This window comes from Nothoprocta perdicaria, unplaced genomic scaffold, assembly GCF_003342845.1.
Source record: "Nothoprocta perdicaria isolate Ctin4 unplaced genomic scaffold, notPer1 scaffold_46, whole genome shotgun sequence".
NCBI lineage: Eukaryota > Metazoa > Chordata > Aves > Tinamiformes > Tinamidae > Nothoprocta > Nothoprocta perdicaria.
In genome coordinates, this window is record NW_020455710.1 from 1,410,431 (window position 1) to 1,434,169 (window position 23,739).

Here is a 23,739-nt window from a genome sequence, read left to right on the forward strand (position 1 = left end):
AAAAAAAAGCGAGACAAATGCTTTTGAAGCAGATAAAAAGAAAAACCTAAAGCAGTCCCCCATTAAGCAAGAACAGAAATATTTGTCACAGCAAAGGCTACGTTATTCACCTTCTTTAAAGAAGAAGAAAAGCAGGCCAGCTCTTCTCAGCAGCTCAAAACCACTGGAATATGCTACAAGGCAGAAAAGCTCATGATTTTTGCCACAAAGGATTTGCCTTGACAGATAATGAGTTTTATTGAGGTCAAATTTCAAGCTATCTAAATACTAGTTTACCTCTAGAGATAAAGGACTCGGGAAATTATTTCACATTAACTATGCAGTTTTTTCCTTGACAGTGTCATGGGAAGTAGCTTGATACTGTGAGGTACTCTGCTTTCCAAAGCTTGTTACAGTTTTACTAAGAAAGGTAATAAAACTTTTGTCCCTTTCACGGCTAAAGAGCTGTGCTTTATAGTTTATAGATTTCTCTTTTCATTTGCACTGATTTAGGCTGCCTGTAAAGCAGTATATGCTTCCATAGGTAAGCATATGCTTTCCATGCTTCTGCAGCTCCACACCAGCTCCGCTGCTGCCGTTTCCTTGCACGGGGTTCAGCACCCGACACCTCTGTGGGGCTTTGTGACTAGAGCAGGCAGAGGCTCCCAGAGAGCAGCAGTGGTGGCATCTTTATTTTAGAGGGCTTATGAAAATATAATAGCCACAGACTTGTAGACGCTCCTGGCACGGAAAGAATCACAAAAATAAAGAACGACAACAAATGGAGGCTTTTGGCTCTTGCAAAATTCTGTCATTAACCTTAATAACAGCATGTTCTTGTTTCAGAGCCAAGTAGGTGGCCTGTATGCATATCTCAGGCACTATATGCTTTGCAGTCATTTGGGCAGTACCTAATGCTGGATGCACAATAGCAAGAGGGTTTTGTCACCTTACTAATCTAGGGCTACATTTTTCTTTTGCTCCCAATTCACAGAAGCTGGTAGAAAAAAAAAAAAAAGGGGGGCTCATATATATACATATAAAATATATATTAATACTGCACACTTCACTACAGTGTATTGCTGCTAGCTGGAAAGATATTCCCCAGATTAATTTAGCACCCCTTTTGTGTTAACACCACACACAAACTGTAAAGCAGAATCTACACCTGAAACACCAAGAGATATTTGTTAATAAAACTGCCGAAGATCGCAGAACACAGCCTGTGTCCCATACTACATACAGCCAAACACAACTTGGGATTTGACATATTCCCTTTACCTTTTACCTGGCTGAAGGGAAGTCCGATTACTGCTGCTCTGTGTGCTAGAACAGAGCTGGCTGTACAGTTCTTCTGCAGGTAGAGAAATCTTCCAAAGTTACATTGCAATGTAATTTATTTCCGCATATTCCTCTTTCATACATAAGTTTGCCTAAAAATAATTAGGTTAAGTTTCAAGATACTACACAGCAGATGATGGATGTTAAGATTCACTGTCCTTTCCTCCAGCAAAATGGTTTTAATGACTCTTTTTTTCACCCCAAATGGAAGGTGCATGAGGGATGAGCCTGCTGTTCTCATGCCCATCCTCTGGCCAGCCAAAAAAAGCCAATATTTCTGCCTATTTCAATAATACATTTTTCAAAAAAATATCAACACAGAAGGCCCTAAATTAATGATAGACACTGTAACTTTCACTGCATCTGCTCTAGCCTTCATACCTAGTAACAAGCAAGACTCATCGCATGAATGTGGTAATGGAAACACAATAAAGTGCTTTATTCTCCCTAACTGGCAGCATGTGGCCTATAGACTCTGTAGGGTATAACCAATGCACCAGGAGCACTTCTTTTCCTTCACATCCTGTGGCATATAATTATCTCGGGCTACCCATGACCCTGCAGGTCCTCTATTAAACTTATATTTTAGGTGCAGAGCTGTGTATACATTATTGAAGTACATTATTTTGATCACTGAAAATTGACATATTGTGCTCATTAGCCAGCAAGCTGGAATATTTAATTTATGAAGTTGCCTCCAAGTTTCTTACAGATCAGTTGCTTAGGGAAGTAAACAGACAAAACTGCAGAATAATGGATGGGAAAGGTTCTCACTTAAAATGGCACATGAAAAGAGCAGAAATTATGTCTTACCATATGCTGAAACATGACACATTACAGTAGGCAGGTAAATGGATTAATTGTACTCATTAACATCATTTCCATTTTAAAACTTTTGAGCTAACAAGATGAAAGGATTATTTTAATCCTTACACTTATCTCTTACACTTTACATTTTTCACACAGGCCTGTTTTAATCAAATATTGATGAGGCGGCCTGGTGTTCTTCAAAGCTCTGCAATTATATCGCAGTTGCCTCCCAGGAAGCTGCACCATATCATAATGCTGGGGGTTTATTTCATTTTCTTTTCTCTTTTCTATTTTTATTTTGCACCGAGCCTTGGCTCCTGGTTGTGGCCAGGACGGGCGCTGCGGGTCCCCGCCGAGCTGGCACCCCGGCCACACAGCCCGAGAGGAGCAACGTGCCTGGCTTAGGGGTGACCCCCGGCAGCGCCTTCCCAGCCTCTCCACAACCTGCAGCCACCGACTGCAGGGGTGGCGCTTATATTAAAAAACAGCATCAGTTTTAATGTTCTTCGTGGCGGAGGAAGGTGCTGGGGGTAGAGGTACGCGATGGGCCAACACTGCTCTCTGCTGACAGCAACAAACAGGTGCACGAACAGGCCTCAAATTTATCTTAAATGTCGAGTAGAGCACGGAATGGCTTGAGTTTCTACGTTCCTGTCTACACAGGCAAAGCTGGGGGCTGCAGGAGTCACAGGCACGCTGGCTGGGGCAAAGATAACCGTGAAAATGAAGCGTTTCTGCTCTTTCTTTATAAAGTGCTGCACATGATAGTTAGGCTTAAAAACGTAAGCAAGAAAAAGCATGAAAAATACTCCCTAAATGAACTTAAATGAAATTGAATCATAAGGGGAAAAAAAACCAACAAAAAGAATAAAGCCTGTGTGCATGCCTACGTGTACATGTGCACACACATGTAGAAACCCTGAAGGGCTGGGATAGAGCTCTCATATTCTGTTACAGTTTGGAAAATCTATAGAAATGCTTTCTCATATTTAGTTACATCAATGTCTTCCCCAAGGGAAGACGTTAAAGCTCAATTATACTCTTATTCAACAACTGTTAAATACTTCAGAAGAGTAATGCTGAAATGTCCCTTTATTTTCCAGCTTAGGTCTCCTGTTAACAACAGCTAGGACATAAAGAGAGCCTCATAAAAGTTCTTCTAAAATGAACAGGATGCCATAAGCACAATATTAAGAAAATGTATGTTCTTGTCTAACCGTCGCTTTGAACAAAGTGGGGGTGATTCTGCTGTTGAGAACTAAGCAGTTCTGTGCCTTACTAGGAGACATTTACAATTCTAGGTTGGTGTGAGGCTAATTCCCTGTCCCTAAAGTCAGATTTCAAATCACAGCCTTGCCCTGAAGTCTCTGTACCTCCATCTGCAAACCCTGCAGCAGTCTCTGCTTGGCACAAGAGAGATGTAAGTGACTTGCAATCAATCAGCTCAAATCAATGAGCGTATTACTTTATATCACAGAATATGGTTGGGTTGAGAGACTATGAACAGCAACAGTAAAACATGAAATGAAAGGAACATGCTTGGGGGGATTGGGAAAAACACCATACCCAAATTTTGCCCACAACAGTCCTGTCCAAGCATCAGGAAGAAAACAAAGCAGCCCTGGCACTAATGGTTAGGTAACCATGACATTAGATACCATGGGAATTGCAGATTTATTGGCACATTTATGAAACAGGTTGAGACCCTTGGATGGCAAAGACTAGGACAGTTTAATATTACTATTAATGTTTTAGTGTTTCAACGGGGCACTGGCCCTTCCACAAACCTCCCTAGGCCACAGCTTGAGCAAAGGGCAAGTGACACATTAAAGGTCACTTATGCTGCATGCTGCCACCAGCAGACAGGTGCTGCTCTACCTACCTGATACAGCCTGGCAGAAACCGAAGTTAATGATGATACAAGTGGCACTAAAAGCTAACGCAGGGCCAAGGCCAGGGCTGCCCGCGCAGGGAACATGGAAACCAGGTGGGAGCTGATAGAAACCTGGTTACCGCAGGAAGCATAACTGGGGCATTGTAACACCTTTAAAACACTCTAGCCCTTGGTGAGATGCTTCCCTATGCAGTGCGAGGCAAGGCCTTCTTCGGACTGTATCTATTTTCATCGCAAAGAAAGAAACATCTAATACAGCAGATAAGATCCAAGGACACCTCAGCAGGCAGTCACACGCAATTGATTTTCTTGGTTCCTTACACTCAGTGCTGCTCCACTGGCAGGTACTGATACAAGCTAAAAAATGTTCGTGGAACTGATCCTCAGACCTCTCTCTTATCAGAAGAAATCCCATTGCTAACGGGGACACCATTGCACTGTTTTGTAAAGGCCCCTGGGAAGCAGAGAGGCTGCACTACAGCAGCCAACTGCTCAACTGGCCGGGGACGAGAGGCCGAGCGGGCACCTCAGCTCGCACACCCCTTCCGTGCCCACGGGGCGTTGCTGCCAACAGCAGATTTCCTTCCCTGCCCCTTTCCCAGCTATAATTTTTGAAAGCTCATTTAACATGGACTATCATGCAAAGACGTAGGCTGCAAAATAACTTCTGACAAAGATTTCAGTCACGGCTAGTTGTGGAAGACCAGGTCAGGAAGATGCACAATAAACCAAAACACAACCAATGTGCTCTCACAAAGTCACAGCTAAACAACAACATTAAAAAATATTGTTTTGCCTTTTTATTCTAATGGTCACAAGAATATGTGGGATTTCAAAACAACTACGGATCAAAGAGTGTGCGTTTATTAGTTATGCATTAGTTATGCTTGTGTTCCATCTTTTGAAGAGCAAAACTTGGACTTTTCTGTGATCACAGGACCAGCAAGTTATACTCAAGAAGAGCACAAGCGATGAGATCTTGCTTAGAAATGTAGTATAGAATATATTAGTAGTATAGAATATATTAGTAGCGTGTTGCTTGTGTGGCTGTCTTGCATCAAGATAAAGAGAGAGAATAATGTTGCTGGGGAATTGTGTGCACAAAGGTCTGTGAAGCAAGAATTAAAATGAATGAGATTAAATAGAAAATAACTACATCAGGAATATGTTAATAATTTAATTAAAACCTACCAAAGTTGAAATATTCCACAATTAAGGCTGAAGCCCCTCAACACGCTTTATCTGCCTGGGGATATATAAAATTGCTATTTGGAAGCACTTCCCAATATACGAGAGAAAAGGAGGTCAACTAAGAAAGTGGTGTGATTGCTAACTTCGAAGATGTTGGACTTTGCTGTTTTCTCAGACAGGCTCTTACTGATGTTTTAAACATTTCTTCCCTTACTGCAATCTTATTTCTAGTGCATAAGACATAGTGAATATTGATCCTTTTGAGAACACGGATGAGATTTAGTGTTCTTCTCTTCCCCAGGCTTGTTTGCTATGTTTTCGTCTTTATGCAACTTCCAAGTCAAACAGGAACAGAGAACAAAAACCTTACTTGACAGGAGAGCACGAAGCAACACAACGGCCAAGATTGCGAAGGGCTTAACGTGAAGATTAATTTGACACATTAAGAAAGTAGTTATACAGACTTCAATAGATCTTTTCAACTGTTGACCCTATAACATTTTCTGAATGACCCTATAACATTTTATCCAATCCAACGAAACATATAAAAAATAAACAGGATGTTTTCTGGAGTGGTAGATATTGTTGATTACGTTAAGCAGAGTCAACATCTTTCCCATATGGTACCACATCTTATGTTGTATCTTACTGAAGAATCTACAAAATATAGAAAATACTTCTAATTGACTTCCATGACAAAACCATCACGTGCAACTTTGTCTTCCTTAAACCCACCTCAGTCTGATATCTAAAACTGAGTTTGAGAAGAAATGTCCATTAAAAGCTGCATTAAATCAGTTGTGTATGTTGACACTCTCAAGAAAAGAAGTGGGCAGAGACGTGTCAGGACCAGTTTGGTCCAGTATCTAGCCTGCTATTTGAGGTCACTCCTTACCTGTTCACTGCAGGAAAATTAGTTCTTCACATAAACCTAAAAAGGCAAATTCCAATGGGTAGAACTTACATTTTTGCCATTGAAGATCTTGGATTTTGTCCTTCCTGGCAATGGGTCTGTGTGTTCCCATCAAGGCTGTTCAGGATCTCACTTGAGTCATTTGTCCCTCCCTGCAGGTCAGAAGGCAGGCACCATGAGTCCTTCATTACAAGTACTCTTCATCTTCATTTACATAGGGATTTTGGGGTTTACAACAACTAATTTTTACAACAATCACTGCATTTTTATGAGGGTGAAAATGAGAAAGACAAATATTACTATTGTTCATGAATTTGCCTCTTTTCATTTCCCACATTTACTCTACAGAGAGTTATTTGAGTCATATTAGGGGTTATTTGGGTTGCTTTTACCTTGAGAGAAAAAATAATGGTAACCTAACTTGAGGTTTGGACCAATTTGAGTAAGAAAATGGATTCTGAATATTTTGCACCGTTGCTAAATTTAACTGAGTGCTCAGTGAAGCATGAGTTTCCAAATGTGAATAAGAGGCTTTTAACCATTTTCCCCTATTTGTTTTTAAATTACAATTGTTAGATTAGCAATTTTATGTCATTCATATGCAGTGTACTGAAACTGAAATCAATAAACTGACCTTCTTCCACCCAATAAACTAAACTGGGTACATATTTAATTACTATGGAAGCAAAGTCAAGCAGAAAACTAAGGCACATTTATAAGATTATTGTGGTTTATCTCAAATGAATAGTAATATTTGTGTTTATTGCTTTTTGTAAGTAATTTATTGCTGCTTATTTTACATTGGAATAAACAAAAAAAAGAACATCTGTATCAAAGTTAAAAACCCCCACAACAATCACAAAACTATTTAATCTCATCCATTTAGTTGTATTGCACAGTCTGTGCAGTGTAACTTTTTACAACATACTGTGCAACAAAATAGGTCATTTAAACTCAGTAATTAGTATTACAGATAAAACGACACTGCAGCAATGTTAATTACTACACTACTGATGCAGTATAGGATATAATGCATAACAGTCATGTCTTTAATTTTAAACTGAAGTGCAACTAAGCATATTATTTGTACACTTCCTCTTCTTAAAGTAAATTAATGTTATTCAAGTGTGCCATTTGTAGCCATGCAGAAGGTTTTTAAATCAACCACAATTCTATTTTTAACTCAAAGTGACATATTTCTCTTTATAATGACACAAATTTAAGACTCTTTTACTATAGGAGCTTTTCCTGTGATGGTGGAAAAACATGACAGAATTATATTCTATATGAAAAAAATCCACCTTTATTTTCTTTTTCATTATAGCAACTGCTATAAATCAGTTTTATCAGTTTTATCAGTTTATCAGAAGCTCCAGTAGTAGAAGGGATCGCTGTTTATGAATAATTATCTGTCTGCTTTTGCAGCACCTTCATTTCTGGATAACTTTATTATAAATATTACAAGAAGAAAAAAAAGTTAAATCTGAGGTTTGTTAAAGCACACTTAAATAATTTATGCTAGCTGAAATGTTCCCATTTTCAGTGTAGAAATATTGTAATGAGGCCATTATTCAACTCTTGCATAAAGAATATTCTGAAGTCTATTCCAACTTATTTAAAAGTATAGTAATTCCTTTCATTGTGTTAACCATGTGCCTCTGGCTAAGATATGTACATACAAATTTAGCAAATATCTGAATATAAATATAAAATTCAAAGCAGAATTTGAAGTATAACCTCGGGTTGTGTATTCCATCTCATAAGGAGATGCATTGCTGTGTTTAAATGAAGGTATATGAGGAGTAAAAGCTTGAGGTGCACAGAACCTGTTTCTAGGACTTAAAAATGATTGTGAAAAAAACATTTTTCCCCATTCTGTTTAGGTCAGTGGGACAATGTATAACACGGGGAGACACGTTTCTCTACGACTAGACAAGGAGCATTTGGTTAACATCTCCGGAGGGCCAATGACTTACAGCCACCGCTTAGAAGAAATCCGGCTACACTTTGGAAGTGAAGACAGCCAGGGATCCGAGCACCTCCTCAACGGCCAGGCCTTCTCTGGGGAGGTAGGTCAACGCATCGGGAGTCCCAAATTCACCACTGTGACACACTCCCTTTCCATTTCTGCCTCTAGGTTTTGCAAACTAATTTGCACTCATAAAAATGTTTCCCTTTATCCTTTCTGAAGAGCCTGAAACTCCTTTTTGCACTGCTAGCCATATAAGCGAGACATATACCTAGGAATGAAACCACCGCATTTACTGTACAGCACAGGCAGACACTGTGTACTCACAAATGAGCTACTTACAAAGAAAGCAAGTACCACACAAGTGGTCTTTTATACACCCAATAAACACAAATACAAGATTAACCACAAAGTAATTATAGTTATCTAGTTCTTATAAAGGTGCTACTTTTATTGCTCATTCCTAATGTTTCCCACTTTTCATCACAGTGAAGCCTTTGCCTCATGCTAAGGCAAGCTGACACTTTAGGGCTGGTTCCACAGAATCTGTTAGACTGCTGCAGTAATAGATGCTGGAAATAGGATCGTGCTTGTAGGAACATTGTCTGTTGTGTATTTTAAATGTATATTTATAATCATGCTAGAAAAGACCAAAATTTAATTATCTATATGTCTCCTATGGGACTGCCCACTACTTTTGTTGGATGAATACTTTAGTCTCAGATATCTGGAATACAATTTCTAGACTTTCCAATAGGCAAAACAGACTCTTTCCATTCTTTTTACACAGAAACATTTGTATGTAGAAAGCAGGCCTGAGTTTTCATACTCCCCACTCTCCACTAGCTTGTGTCATGTCTGTTAGTCGTCTAGCAGAACTCCACAAATCTTAACAAATGTAATAATGCTACCAAAGAACTGTATATTACTGTGGAGGTCATTTTTAAGATACTCCAGGTATCTTGTTACTATTCTTTTAGAATAGTTTTCTGTAACAAAGCACTTCTTTATTTTGCTGGGGATGAATAACCACATTACCATCTGTACCATCTATCACAGGCTCTGCTGATGACTCAGTTAATGCATGGCATTTTCTTTGGCTTTGTGCAATAACAGTTATCAAAGACTAGCAAATTAATTGCCGAGTTGTCAAATGATGTTACTATAATTGATGGTAATCATTTGCTTTGTTTTATAAGCTACATAGATGTATAATATAGCCAGTGGCAGCTTTTTCATGAAATTATTCATGTCTTATGCAACTGACATCTGCTTTCTTTGCCTAAATTCTGTGCTAAGTGAACATACAACATGTTACTCCTTCAACGGAGGAAAGTTAAGTGTGCTTTAATAAATAAGGTCTTTGCTTTCCTAATCAAATTTGCAGAAGAGCAAGTCAATAGTGTTAAGTTCCAATTAAGTCAAGCAGGAACCTGCGTCCGCACAGCTAAGCCTTCCTTAAATAAGGAAAACTTTCCTCTGGAAATCATTGGGGCTGTTTCTAAAGCACAAGCACGGAGTCCAGCCCGTCCCGCTGCGTGGCACGGGGCAACTTCTCCCAAAGACGGCAGCTGACATGTTCCTGGGATAAACATCCACCCCTACATGTCCTGTCCTTAGAAATAAGTGATTTTGGACAGGTTCTCAGCACAGGAAGATATAATGTTTACAGCTCCTAGCAGCTATAATAAGAAAACTATAGACAAGTTAGCTGGCTTTACGATGGGAACATAACTTTATAAGGCAACATAACGTTTTCAAGAGTGTTGCTGCTTGCTGCAGTTATGTCAGTGTCGGGTAATGATGTCAAAGGAGATGGGATAAAAGAAAAATAAAACACCACCATGTACTTACATGTGCTCAGGGAGTTTGGGATTATATTCAGATTTCACTAACATTAACGGAGCAAGACCTGTGTTGGCAAAGCTGGGAAAGATTTACACACATTCTCACGGCTACAAAAATCATGACAGACACAGACTTGATTTGCAGAGCTCTTTCTCATTTTTTGTGTTTCACGCTAACAGTAGACTAAGACTTCATTGTCAAAGCATAGAAGTCTCTATATCAACTTTGTCTTACTTTCTTCAGGAAATCATACTGAGATAAGTACTCCAGCTACTATAACCTGCATTTTTCTAAGAACTGCATTCCAATCGAACTGTTTAAATTTATCTTCACTCATCAGAATAAAAGTGCAATTGTAGTATTCACCAGCATAGCTGTTAGCAACAGAGAGACCCCTCAAAGGATTACACTGGTTGTTAATGCTTTGCTGCAGCCACAACGCTGTATTAATAATGCTGCTCTTACTGGTGTTAGAGGAACCAGCAAGGGGGTTACCGAATCCTCTGTTCTGCTGTAAAAACAATTCCCAAGCCTGAGGCTCCCCAATAAGGGTGACCTACTCCAGTAGATTCCACTCATTCGCACTCCACTCCTCCTGCCCGCCTATCCATTTCTGTCCTCTCTTTTACTGAGGTCTCCAGTGTCTTTTAAAGCCAGCACAGTGCAGAGAAAAGGACGCAGAGGAGGCAGGAAGAGAGTCCTTCTCCTTCACAGCACAAGCAACTCATTAGATTAGTTCAAACAGACCTAAATTAAATTCTCCTGCAAGGAGGGCAGTTGTTAAAACAGCCCCAAAGTATCTTACATCAGCTACAGTATGCTTTGCACACCTGGAAATCCAACCTGACATCCGTACTAAGCAAGAGCTGTGTTCTCAGGATCCCTTTTCATGCCTTGTGAAGATGGTCTGTGCGTGGGTGGATATTCAGAGCAAGGCAGAGAGCACCACAGCCTGAATAAACAAGCGAGGAAGAGCGAACTGTTTCAAAATGGACTGTGTCTGAGTAATACTGAGACTTCTCATTTCCAGCCTCTAACATTTAACTAGGTGTTAAAGGCTGTCAAGAGAGAGCTCTACAATAATCTAGTTACTTTTTAGCTCCTAATTATCACTTTAGTAGCCAGAATAACTGAGAAGTACTGCTTGAAGAGTCTGAATGTAAGGGCTTTGCAAGTATGTATCAGATTATTCTGTCATCAATATGTTTGGCACTGCTAACATGGAAAAAAAAAAGGAAGGATTTAGAATGTTTAAATAAATAAATGGAGCCCTTGCTTGTCCTTCTGTTATGTACTTGAGTACGTCCAATTCTTCACTCTTCGCATAAGCATGCTATTGCATTATGATGATTAAATAAAATCTCGGATCAAGCAAAGCCCCCAACTAAGACACCAATCATTTGTGGCTGTTAATGTCTCTAAGCAAAATGGTTTCTAGGGCTTCAGAGTCTGTATTATTTAAGGAAAAGCACTGCCCTCCTGCAAACAGAAGCAGCACAAACTACAGTGGGATTTACCACAGTGCTGATAGTCAGCAACTCCATCTACCCTATAAAAATAAAGGCATCTGAACCTCCAAAAAGGCTCATGTTGAAAATGGGGCCCTTCAGCTTTGCCATCTGATAAAACCATAAAAATCTGTACTTTTTTTTTAAGAACAAAATGAAAAACCTGATACAGCAGAGCTCTAACCTGCTTTATGGCTGGGCATTGTAGTAGCCTTATCTATGCAGAGGCAGAAAATCACAGAGCTCAATTATTTGGAGTTACCTTTCACAGGCTCTCACACACGAGCTGCAGCCCAGAGGGTATAAAAAGATGATGCTAAAGTCCCTGCCCACTAAAATCACCCTTCAAAAACCCACTGACAGATACTATAAACACACAATCATTTCCTCCTCTACATAGGAAATATAACGAACGTTGGAATGGTATCTGCATAAACGAACATACATTGCAAGCTAGGCACACAGCTTGAAACTCATATTTATTTTGGTTACCACTAAAAGGCACAAAGAAAGCTGAGTAAAATAAAAGAAATTTGGGGAAATTAAGGCCTTGAAAATTCTGAAATAGCAGCCTCCTCACTGGTATGGAAATTTCTCTAATTGCAGACATGTTCTGTGTGAGCAAAGACCTTGTAGCGATAGTAAAGGATTACTTATCAGAGAGATCAGTGCTGCAAATCCAGCTTGTGGTATTTTTAGAAGGCAGACTGTCAGATATACAGCCTATGAGAAACATCAGGCCAACCAGAATAATTTAATCCAGCCTGCTGAAGAATTAGAAAAACAAGACTATTCCGAATTTTCAAATCAGAAATGACAACTGTGTCACTGAGACCTCCCGTACACTTAGGACTTGACTGTGTGGCTCTGAATAGGTTCCCCTCCACCACCACCAATCCTTCTGTTGCTCTAATTACACAAGGTAAGAAAACCTCACCAGAGCGAGCTCGAGTCTAACTACGTATGTCCTGGGACTGGGGCAAAACAAGTTATGCCCACTTAGCACAACAGCAAGCCAGCTTCATCTCCTTGGTCAGATCCCTAGGCAAATGCTCAGCAAAGCCTCTAGGTGACTTTTGATGCTACTTTTCTAACCTAAAATCAGTTCAGGGCAAAGTGCCTCCTGCATTTGCCTGTATTTCAGTTCCTCTCCCAAGTCTGTTTTGCTGTTTGGTCGCTATGTGTGGATTGGCAGTGAGATTTTGGATTCTAGCACAGCTCATTACCCAAAACAGAGCAGCCCACAGTCCTCTCTTTTCCATGAGAATGAACTATTAAATCAGCATGTCACTGAGCACAGGGGACAGGAATATCTCACTTTTTCACAACTGCATTTATACAAGTGATTCAAATATTTATCGCTGCCCTTACCACACACGGCTGGCAGTCCTGCCTGGGAGGGCTGTGCAGGAGGAGGTTGGAAATGCCACGGGCCATCTGTGTTACATTTTGGAGACTTTATTGGAAATGATACGGGTCATATTTAAGTATTTCAGCCAGAAGATAAGTTTACTGTACTCCAGTGCTTATTAATGTTGAAAAATAAGCCTCTGAGGAAAGTACCAGATGAGAGAACACATGTCTAATGGAGGGGTGGTTTAGTAAAATCTCTATAACCTTCAGATTAATGTTCAGCTTCAGAGGAGAAAGTCAATAGGATAATGAATTAAATTGCTATAGGAATAGAATACAAATGAGGAAGAGGTGGAGGTGCTGTCATCCCTACAGAATAAGGAGACTATTTGCATGAGTAAATTAAAGTTAGTGGGAGAGGAACATGTGCGAGAGGGGCAAGAATGCACCCCTACCTGTGCTGCTTACTATAGTGAGATTCCAGTGAAATGTTATAATATATGATACACAGAAAAAGCAGAATGACAGTCAAAAAAAAAAAACTTCATCAACACATGCCTATTTTGTTTTCCTGGACCAAAGTCAATTTTATATTTTCAGCTAAAAGGGTTTTCATTGCTGCTTAATAAAACAGAAAATAGAACTGAGCAATATATTAGTGCATGTTGAGGGATAATGGCACCTGACTGTGTCCTGCTAATTCAAGCGCTCTCCGGCAACGCTCGGGAATTCCTTTCTGCCCTCTGTGGACTCTGTAAGGAAATGAGGCTCTTTAATAAGGGCCACTTTTCAGCAGCTGGCTGCCTGGTCTGCCTCCCTTGCAGCGCTCCAGGGAAACCATGCAGAGCTCTCCCTCTGGGCAGCAGAGTCCTCAGGAGGTAGAATTTTGCTCCACGGAAGAGCACTACACACATGACCTAGACAGTGAGGCTTCCTATAGGAAAACTGTTTGTCTTATAAAGTAAAACTCAATAAAAACTTTATTGAAACTTAAAAGTTCATATAGATTTTGCATGGTTTTTTTTTCCTGTTTCATTCTTTACACATACGTAGGTGTTCCTTGCCATAAAACTTCTCTACAAAACCGCTTTTCTGATTTTTTCTGACTTAGCCATCCACAGCAGAATTGGAAGAACTGGCCAAATAAACTGTCATGGGAGGCCCCATGACAAGGTCAGTGTTGTAGTAATGTAGCAAGGCAAAATATCTGCTACATTGAGAAATGTTCCATTTCTTAGACAATTAATGAAACATCTTTTTAGTAATAAATACATTTTTGCACATTTACTTTTCAGTTACCGACTGCTCTCTTTCTGGGGGAAGGGAGAAGTGGAAGGGAGTGTCAAAGCACCACGAACACAGGCTGTCACAGACCATAATCTAAATCCCTTTGGTGCCTTGATTTTAAAATGCAGCATCATAAAGCAATAAGGTGGAGTTTTTCTGCTTAGAGTAGCAGCTGTAGGATTTGCTCTTTTAAACCACTGGGACATTAAACCATTCAGCGCTCTAAACCTCCAGTGTCACTTATGAGGTATTCATTTTGCCTCATTCCAAATTATTTTAATTTGCTTGGGGTGACTTTACTTGCTTGCGGATGATTCTTCTTTAATTAAAGAGCCATTTACCTCCACAGCCAAAAAATGCTCATCATTTTGCAGTGGGTTTTATGCTTCTTGGTGACAATCTTTCCATTATATTTCTTGCAAATTTTTTTTCCCACATAAATTTAATGCAACATGCCAGGGAAAGGAGGAATACAGATAACTTACTGCACAAAAATCTAAGTGCAAAGAATTGACCTAGCTCCTTCCAAGGGCCAGAGTGAGCTTGGATCGCCCTTGCCCCCTGCAGGCCAGGGAGGTACTTTGGAGGCTGCCTCCTTTGATCATTTTTTAAAATATTTGGTACAAAACAAGGGTTTTGGTTGGTGAATGAGCCGCAAATGGCACCCAGTCTCCCCTTGGGGGTTAGGTGCCCTCAGGGCTCATACAGGGGAACAGGGTGAGCTGGGCCAGGGCAGCAGGTCGTCCCTAGACTCCCTTAGCACCAGGTCTCTCCTCGGGGAGCAGCAGCTGCCCAGAAGCCTCTTCCCTCCCCACTTCCAGCTCTTATTTTCTAAGGCACTGCAGCAGAGCGGTGCCCTCACCATTAACTCACCAACCTTCACCTTCTTTCTACAGCCTCAGCTACTCATTGTTAGGTCTTTGTTCCTCACCTTATGTTTAATAGTTCCTTATAAGGCATTTTATTATCTTAGTAAAAAAGCCAACTAAATCATGTCAATTCTGACTGCCTTTTTATTACGTTTTCAGGGAACCCTGTGAGACTGAAGAGTTACAGTTTTCATTTACTGTACTGGCTTGACCTTCCACCATCACTGTAGACCTTTCCTTAATTAAAAGCACATAGTGGCACACACTGCATCCCTGAAAGTCAAACTACTTTAACTTTGAAGTATTTTATTTTAACAATCCAGTTTATGGATACTTTCAATAAAGACTGAGAAGGAAATGCCTTTAAATGTTGTTTTCTCTGGGCAAAACTGTGATAGCAGGGATAAGATAATGGATTAGGATATTTTACAAACAATAAAGAGAAGCAAACACGAGTTTATAGCATGCAGGCCTCAGAGTGATAACACCGCATGGAAATTATAATTGCCTAGGTTAAACCACATTTCTTGACAGTCCATTTACTTTCTATTTATTTTTTAATATCTCCTTTATCTGGCTGCATTCTTATCTCTCTATAAACTGCTGGACATTAATGTAAATGTGTGCCAGGATTTGCTGGCTTAAAACTCAGCACAAATGAATGGAAAGTTACTACAACTCAGCAGAAGTGAATGGACACAGAAGGCTACTTTTGAGTATTTTTCCCCTTATCTAATAGCCATGAAAACATTTTCTAACTCAGGATTTGCCATAGGCACATTAGCAAAGCATCTTACAACTGTTATCACTTTGGAAGGTCTATGAAAGGCAAACAGATTTCTGGATTTTAGCAATAAAGAGCAAGTCTATTACTGTCCATCTCTTTCCACCATCTCGATCTGTATTTACTCTTCCTTATCAAAGTATTAGCATGCCAGTGCCATCCAGTCCCAGGAAACTCTGCTAATAACAGAATCAGTCAGTACCTCAGTCTTAATCTGATTAACCTTCTGTATAGGGCTAGTCAGCAACAGCTGTAATATTCTCTTAAATGAATAATTCATATTAAAAGTGATTTTAAAATTATTTTTCAAGTCATATTCTAAGCGAACATTATACACTGGGCATATTTTGTTATGCTAATTTTGCTCTTTTCACCTTTAGTAATTTCTTTCCCAGTTTCTTGGGTCCTCTGACAACCTATACTCAAAGTGATAAGGAATTGTTTAGTCCTATGTATTATTTCCAACCCAGACAGGTACTTCGAGGTGTGTACCCAAAGCAAAGTGCATGCACAGGGCCCTCAGAGTCCCATCATTTTTCATGCTTATGCAGTACTTAATCTTATGGCATCCTGGCTATATAAACTCAGATGCCCAAACTTCATCACGTGCTACTTCTTTCCAACTAAGCTGGAAACTACCCAGTGAGGTTGTATATTTTCAGTGGTTGTCACTGCACTAGAAACCATTATTTAAAAGAGTAGATGGGCCTGGCTTTCAACTTACAGCTCTGCTAAGATTCTCCAGAAAAAGCAAGAAACAAACTCTTATCCTTCCAAACACGAAGTCTGGAGAGAGCCAAAAGGCTTATTGCAATAGGTGTAAGTGATGATTGGCACCCCTTTCTGCAATAAGGAATTCCAACTTAGAACATAATAAAAGTTTCCTTAGTACCATGTGTACTTCAGCTGCCAAGTTGTTTGAGAGAAGACAGGTGAGTGATCAGTTTGGCTCTTTTCACATTAAAAAAGCAGGGCTGAGTCAATGATATATCATAAAAATATTTTACCAGTAAAAGCTAAATAAAAATACCTAAAGTATTTATACAACAACCTATTGCAGCTGAAACTTAAAACTCTCTATAGTCCCATGGTTCAAACATGCAACAAGCAATCCAAGGGGCAGTCAGAGCTGTAACCCCAATTCCTACCACTGTAAAACTATTTTGTAGCTTTGGGACTTGTGGGCTGTGTCTAGAGTACTGTGGCATTGATCTGTGGAGCCAGTTTTATATGAAACACGTATTACTATAGCAAAATTGCTCTGGTTAAATGGGATATTGGCGTCTTTGCAGTACATGCAGAGCAGTGGCTGCCTGACGTGTTTCCAGTGAGGTGAAGCAGCAAATTACTGCCAGAGAAGGCAGGGAGAGGAAGGCGCTGGGGGTCCGGGCTCCTGCCCAGCACTAGAAACGCTGCCGGGAGAGCAGGGGCATCGCTCAGAGCCTCTCTTTGTGTTTCAGAAAAAAGTTCTTGGAATTCAACTTCCCTCCACGAGGCACTTCGGTTTCGAGACGTAAGCATTTTCCAGCAAAACTCTGTCTCAGCAGAAAAATCCCAACTATTTCTGCTTATGATTCCTGCAAGGCCTTATTCTGTGTGAAGCCCAAGGGTGTGTTCGGTTAAGAGGATTTTCGCTATTTGATTTGTAGCTTCGAGCCTCTCTATGCACTGTTCCTGAGCCACAAAGGCACAATACAGGAGCTGTGCTCCTCGCTAACTGGGAGAGCTATTCCCTGGGGCAGTTAATTAGAAAAAAAATCACCCTTCTTCTTCCAGATCCTAATGAATGTCTCTGTTTCATTCTCTTAGGATTTACTTTTAGAAATTCAGGAGAAATGATGAAATGAAAAATGGTAGGGTAAAAAAAAAACCAGCATCACAAGTTCCAAAAAACTTCATCCTATGGCCTATTTGAAAAAATATATATGATTATTTGACATACTCCATGCTGGAGAAGAATACTTCAGAGAAATCTGGAAACCTTTTGATGGAAGTGTAAGTTTTCAGGAAACTAGTTTGGGTCTATCTTTATATACTTTAATGGACTTAGTGAAAGAGTGAAACTGTGGCCATAGCTGCAAGCCAGGGCATGAATTCACACTGTTTTTGTTACTGCTGGGACCATTACAGAGTGTTTTAGATACACTGTGATCATTTTATGTGTATGTGAACTTCACATTCATTTGCTCCTTGCTGTCTCTGTGAGACTGATTTCCTCAGTATCAGCTTAAGGTATTAATCAATAATAAGAGTATCAGGGAAGTTCTAGGTACGAGGCTGGAAACACAATGCACGATGTCCTGGCTCTTCTTCTCTTGGTGCACGAGCCAGCACCGTTCTGCGTGCATTTCCAGTACTTTGGGCACAACTAAGGATGAGGAATGCAGCTAAAAGAGTGTATTTTTAAAAACCTATCAACCAAAACAATTTCAGTTTTCCAAAACCAAATGACAACACCAAGTAACGAGAAAAAGAGGGGAAAAAGAAAATACAATAGTATTCCTCACTTTTAGACAAATTCTTCCTTTTAAAATGAATGAGACTTCTTTGTTGTCATTAAAGATCAGTTTTGAGATGCCATCCATCTTTCAAATGATCTTGTAAACTCATCAATATTTTACTTGTGATCACAAACAAGTTCGGGGTAGCTTGATATATATCGATTCTGCTAGTTTATTGCTGGATGGTATTTCTTAATCTGTGGTCTAAATGTGGCAGCTTATAACTCAAAGCAATGCCCCCAATTAAATTTGGAAAACTACACTGTTTAAAATATAAAATAAAAATTCAGGAAAGTCCGTTGTCCAGAAACCAGCAAAATTACTGAGCTGTAATATTTTATCAGCTGAAAATCTGTCCTTTAATGTTTGTAAAGAGGAAAATAAAAGTGCAATATAGAGTTGGAAGGGACCATCTGTCTCCTTTTAATTTGCTGTTTTGTTTAGAGTTGGGCGTGAAGCAAAAACCTAATTCAGATATGTCCAGTGTTTGGAAGTGATCACATCTTGGTCTCCATGGATATCCAGAACCGCTGATAACTACTCACAACAGACACTAATCATAGCCCTTGTAATGTGGTGGGTTTTTTTTTTTTTTTTTTGGTCAAATGCCTTATGGTCATAAATATGTTCCTCATTAACTATCAATTACTTTGTAATGTAATTATTCTGCCCATTTTATAAATGGGTAGAGTGATACTGAGAGGCTCAGTCAACTGCAGTCACAACAACAGACCAGAACACAACGTCTCTTAAGTCTGGCAGATTTTGCCTACCTGATTTCTCAAAATCCATTCCCAGGGCTAGATGAATCCAATCTACACTGTGCTGTGAAGATTCCCCATGTCCAACTGTATTACGGGACAATTATATGAATTTCCCACCCCATGTGAACGATGTTTCACTTTCCAGAAAACTCCTCATCTCTACCTGAACCTGTCCGAAGTTCCAAACTTAAGTTCCAAATTTGTCATGTAAATACAGCAAAAGAGATAAAAATGCTACCAAATAGAGAAATCTGCAGTATAATAAATACACCAAGCTAAGTAAATTTCAAAGTATTTTTTTTCTAAAGAGCAGTAAGATTGTAAGATTTGACAATACTGAAGTCAATGAAACAGTGAGGATAATTTACAAAGAGGCATTTCAAAAGTTCACAGAATACTGATCCAGCAAATACCTTTAAAATATCTCTAAATATATAGTAACTTTTGTTTGAAATAGTCTCAGATTTACTGAGCCATTTAGTAATTTTGATTGTGTTCAAACTCTGAATGATTGACTCTAATCAGTAGATTTGTGACCAAGGAAGTGTTCTGTCAAATTACTGCTAATGAAGCAAATAAAGCCATCCATCCTTAATATGAACACATTTCACTTGTATATATAATTTCAACCAATTTGTCTCTTTGGAAAGTGGAGCCATAACAGCTTCTGTAAACAAACCACATTCTGATGGCCACACCAAAATGGTAACAGTTTTCTTCCCCTTAAATTCTCATTCGTGTGAGAAATCTGATTTACAGCAATGGCACTGTGTACATAAATAAAAAGTCATGTATGGCTGTGCAAACACTCTAATCAAATCCAACTATTGCCTCTGATTTGAGAGCGAACATCACAGCCCTTGGAACCTGGTAGGACTTTGCAGTAGGTGCCCAGCTGTGATCCTTCAGATGTCAATTCTGGGGCCAAGTTTTTCAGAGTGGTTAATCCAGTGACAGCTACAACTATACCCAAGGAGATAAAAAAAATCAGCAAATGAGTGTTGAGTTGCTTTGAATGAGTGACCCCATATTAAGAGATGGCTAGGGAAACATATTTTGATTTATTGTTTAAGAAGCTTTCTTAGGAGCTTTGATTCACGGAAAACTTGATTCCTCCTACGCTGAAGCAATTTGAAGAACCTCTTGCTGGCAGTAGAGCGTGCTATGCAATTGCTGGAGGCTCTTTTGCTTTTAGTGCTGCTGGTAGTTTGACCCTTTCTGCATTTGCTCCTGCCAGTGGGTGAAGTACAAGGGAACCAGTGTCCAAGGAGCTGTGAGACAGGGGTGACACCTGCCTGGCCGAGAGCCGGCTGCTCCGTGCTCGTCAGCGCGATGGCCATGGCTGCATCATCCTCATTCGGAGTTTTGCTGCCTTTGAAGTGTTGCTTGTAGCAAGATTAGAGCTTGGTTTTGCAGCATAAATGGAACTATGTGGGCAAAGATACCTTTTCAGCAGAGTTCCTGGAAAGTACAAATGGGCACTGCAGATGTCATGGGAACAGAGCAACTCAATACATCACTCAAACGAAATCCAGTCTCATCTACTCTGCAACAGTGACCTGTGATTGAACCTTGCCATAAGGGACCACAGTAATTTATAGGGGTCTTTCTAAGCAACAAGTATTACAGTGCAAGCTAGTATCAAAGTAATCTATATTTTTCCATTATGCAATTGTTTACTCATCAGACATTCACTCGAGTGAGGATAGGGTAAGTATGTTGAGTGAATAAAACTGCACAGGGCTGTGACCAAGCTACAGCCGATCATCTGGGCCTCATAATAACTTGTCACCATTTCAGCCGTGTCAGGAGCTACGTCTGTCGGCTGCTGCTAGGCTCCGATACCCCTCTGCTACTGAGTATTGAATACTTCACTTGTAAAGTGCAGTAAGGGCATGAAAGATGCCAAAAAGACAGGTTTTATTTCATTGTTCCTTGCTAAAACCCTAGAGGTTTTAGCCAAGATCACAAGGACATCAAACCATTAATCAGAAGTATCAGTGCTATATGAGATGCTTGTGTCCACTCCCCCAGCTCTGTTCTCTCTTAAAGGCAGCTCCTGTGTCAACACTGGCCTTTTTTAAAATACACACAGCACATATGCTGATGCTACAGATAACACACAATAAACCTTGTTAAAAGGCCATGCAATGCCCATTGTGGGCTCCACAGCTAAATGGGAACAGAAAAGCTGCTTGCCCACCCAGGTTCTTTCACCACTCTCTCAGCTCATCTCTCTTTTTCCTTTATTCTGCCACAAAAAGAGATCAAAGGGAATCAAGTAAGTCAAGAAAATTTAGTAGTTATTTTTGCAAGCACAGCATTGCTTCTGCTGAATTGCAACATCAACCAATACACTTCAGTTGTACACTGTTGCCCTCCTAAAACAAATAAAAATCTAGAGAACAATATTTTTAAAACACAGTTAAGCTAATGTTACACTTGGCATCGTTTTGCATTTCTGACCTTTAGTGACTCTAATTATGTGGTATCAAAGCTAGAAAACAGAAAGAAAGACACAGTTTGGCAGTACAAGGCAGAGGTGCGATGCTGTCATCCTGCCCAAGCACCTGAAATTATTTTCCTGTGTCGTTAGAAATGTCCCTAAGAACAGCCTGTGCTGATGGACCCAGTGGGGCGGCAGTGCTGGCTGTCCCCACAGCAAAGACCCTCTTGAACAGCAGCTCTTTGTTTGCAGACACATTCAGAGCCTCTGAACGTGGCTGCATAAGGGAACAAGGGGCTGCTTAAGGACCATTTGGCTTTCCGAGGAAGTGCACAGTGAGGAATGGCACAGCTGGATGGCTGCTAGCATCGGGAAAATGACAGATTTAAAGTGACAGAAAAGGGCAGGAGAGAGGCTTGCTGCAGGTAGAAGTAGGGGAATAAACGGGTCTGAATATGGGCAAGGAAGAGATCACGGATTTAAGTGGCACAGGCTGCGTTATAGGAGAGTCGGCCAAAGAGTGTGGCCCAAAGCAATCTGGTCCTTGATGAGCACATTCATCCTCCAGCACGTTTTTGATCTCAGCTTTTCATCTGCCGGCAACAGCCAGAGCTGGCAAGGGTCATTAGGGCAAAACTTCAGGCTGTCAAATGAATGGGGACATTCTCAGTATTGCACAGAAATAGAGAGACTTTATAAAATAACTATTCTAGTGGAAAATGCAACAGGAAAAGTAGACAAACTGGAATTTGGACTGGAGCACAAGAGCTAAGAGTAACTTCATGCAATGGGTATAAGATACGTGATGTCATGAGGCAGTAACAAAGGCATGTTTACATCTCAGCCTGAGAGTTTTACACATTCTGGCTAGGAAAGTCCTAAAAATCTCAAGCCCGGTGTTCAAACTCACAATTATTTTGAGCAATCCTATTTCCCCATTGAGTTGCCCTCTTTTCTTCTGAGGTGAAATTCTTCTACATGACTCTCACTTCTGCACAAAATGTTTTATTAGAGAGATTGCTTTTTTTCTTTTTTTGTTTTTTTTTTTCTGGAAAGTATCAGTCTCTGAACTAGATCAAAAGATCAAATAGTCTCCTGTTCTTCAGTATCGAATAATTTTAATTATTAAAACTTTTCCCCCAGGAAAAAAACTCTTCATACCGTTTGCTGAGAAAATACCAATTTTTAATAGAATTCAAGAACTTCTTGAGGACATCAGGGCACACAGAAGACAGAGTTTGGACTTTAAGCTAGACTCACAACTCAACGGCAGTTCTATTTACGTGTCTCTCCCTTTAAACTTGCAATGAGGATCTTTGTGAAGGCTAAAGTAACAGTAACATCATTTTTTATATAGTAAAACTTAATCTCATATATTCATACTAAATAGAAAGCCAAACTTATATTTTGCATGTGTACTGCACTTAGTAAAATCAGAAATCAATCTTTTGCTAGGCCTCATTTTAGCAATATGCAGTTCCCACGGCCATAATTTTATATGGAATCCTTCCCTCACAACAGCATAGCAAATTGATATTGTTAAAGTGTCAATGCAGGAATAATAGCTACGCTTATACTGCAGTTCATCCCATTCAAGTTCTGAGGGCTTTGCATCACCGACAAATAACTGGATGCTTTAGCAAGATAATGGGCTAATTAAACTGTTGCTCCATAACTCAGAATCTAAAGACATTTAAAGCATAATGCAACTGTACCTACAACCATTATAAACCAGCACATCTTACCAACAAATTGTTTACTGCACTATAATGAAACCAAATACACGCTTAATGGTGTGAGCTTGACGAAGTACAGAATATAGGGAGTCATCATCATCTTCAATTAGGTGGCTACAGACGTTGAAGACTTCTTAACACCACACTGCAAAGAGCCGGACTTTTATCTGCTGCAATTTTCAGCTCCATTTCATCTTTGCACTGAAAGGTTCTCTTCTCATGTGCAAGTACTGTACTAGGCACTGAAGTGCTTAGCAAAGAAATTAAAGAAATTAAATGAAGGAAGAGGTGACAGGCAGTGTTGTAACTAACACAAGAAACTAACCAAAGCTGATCAAATAACCGAACAACTATTTGCAAAGAACTATATAATGGGGAAATAACAATTCACAAAAGATATTGCTTGTATTAAATAATCTTTTCTTGCATATCTAAAAAAGAACAGCATCATTCCAGTTGCAGAACCCCAGTATTTGCAAACATTTGTGCAAACAGGGTTTTACGGAATTGGCATAAATTTGCAGCTAACTGCAGCACTCAGCCTCA

General features: G+C 39.8%; 1 protein-coding gene across 1 annotated transcript in view; it reads left to right on the plus strand.

Moving 5' to 3' along the window:
- CA10 (carbonic anhydrase 10) overlaps window positions 1-23,739 on the plus strand; it is a 147,783-nt gene that overhangs the window by 104,011 nt on the left and 20,033 nt on the right. The window contains exon 5 of the mRNA XM_026046751.1: window positions 8,012-8,197. Within this exon, the coding sequence (XP_025902536.1) occupies window positions 8,012-8,197 (186 nt within the window). The remainder of the gene's footprint in view (window positions 1-8,011; window positions 8,198-23,739) is intronic.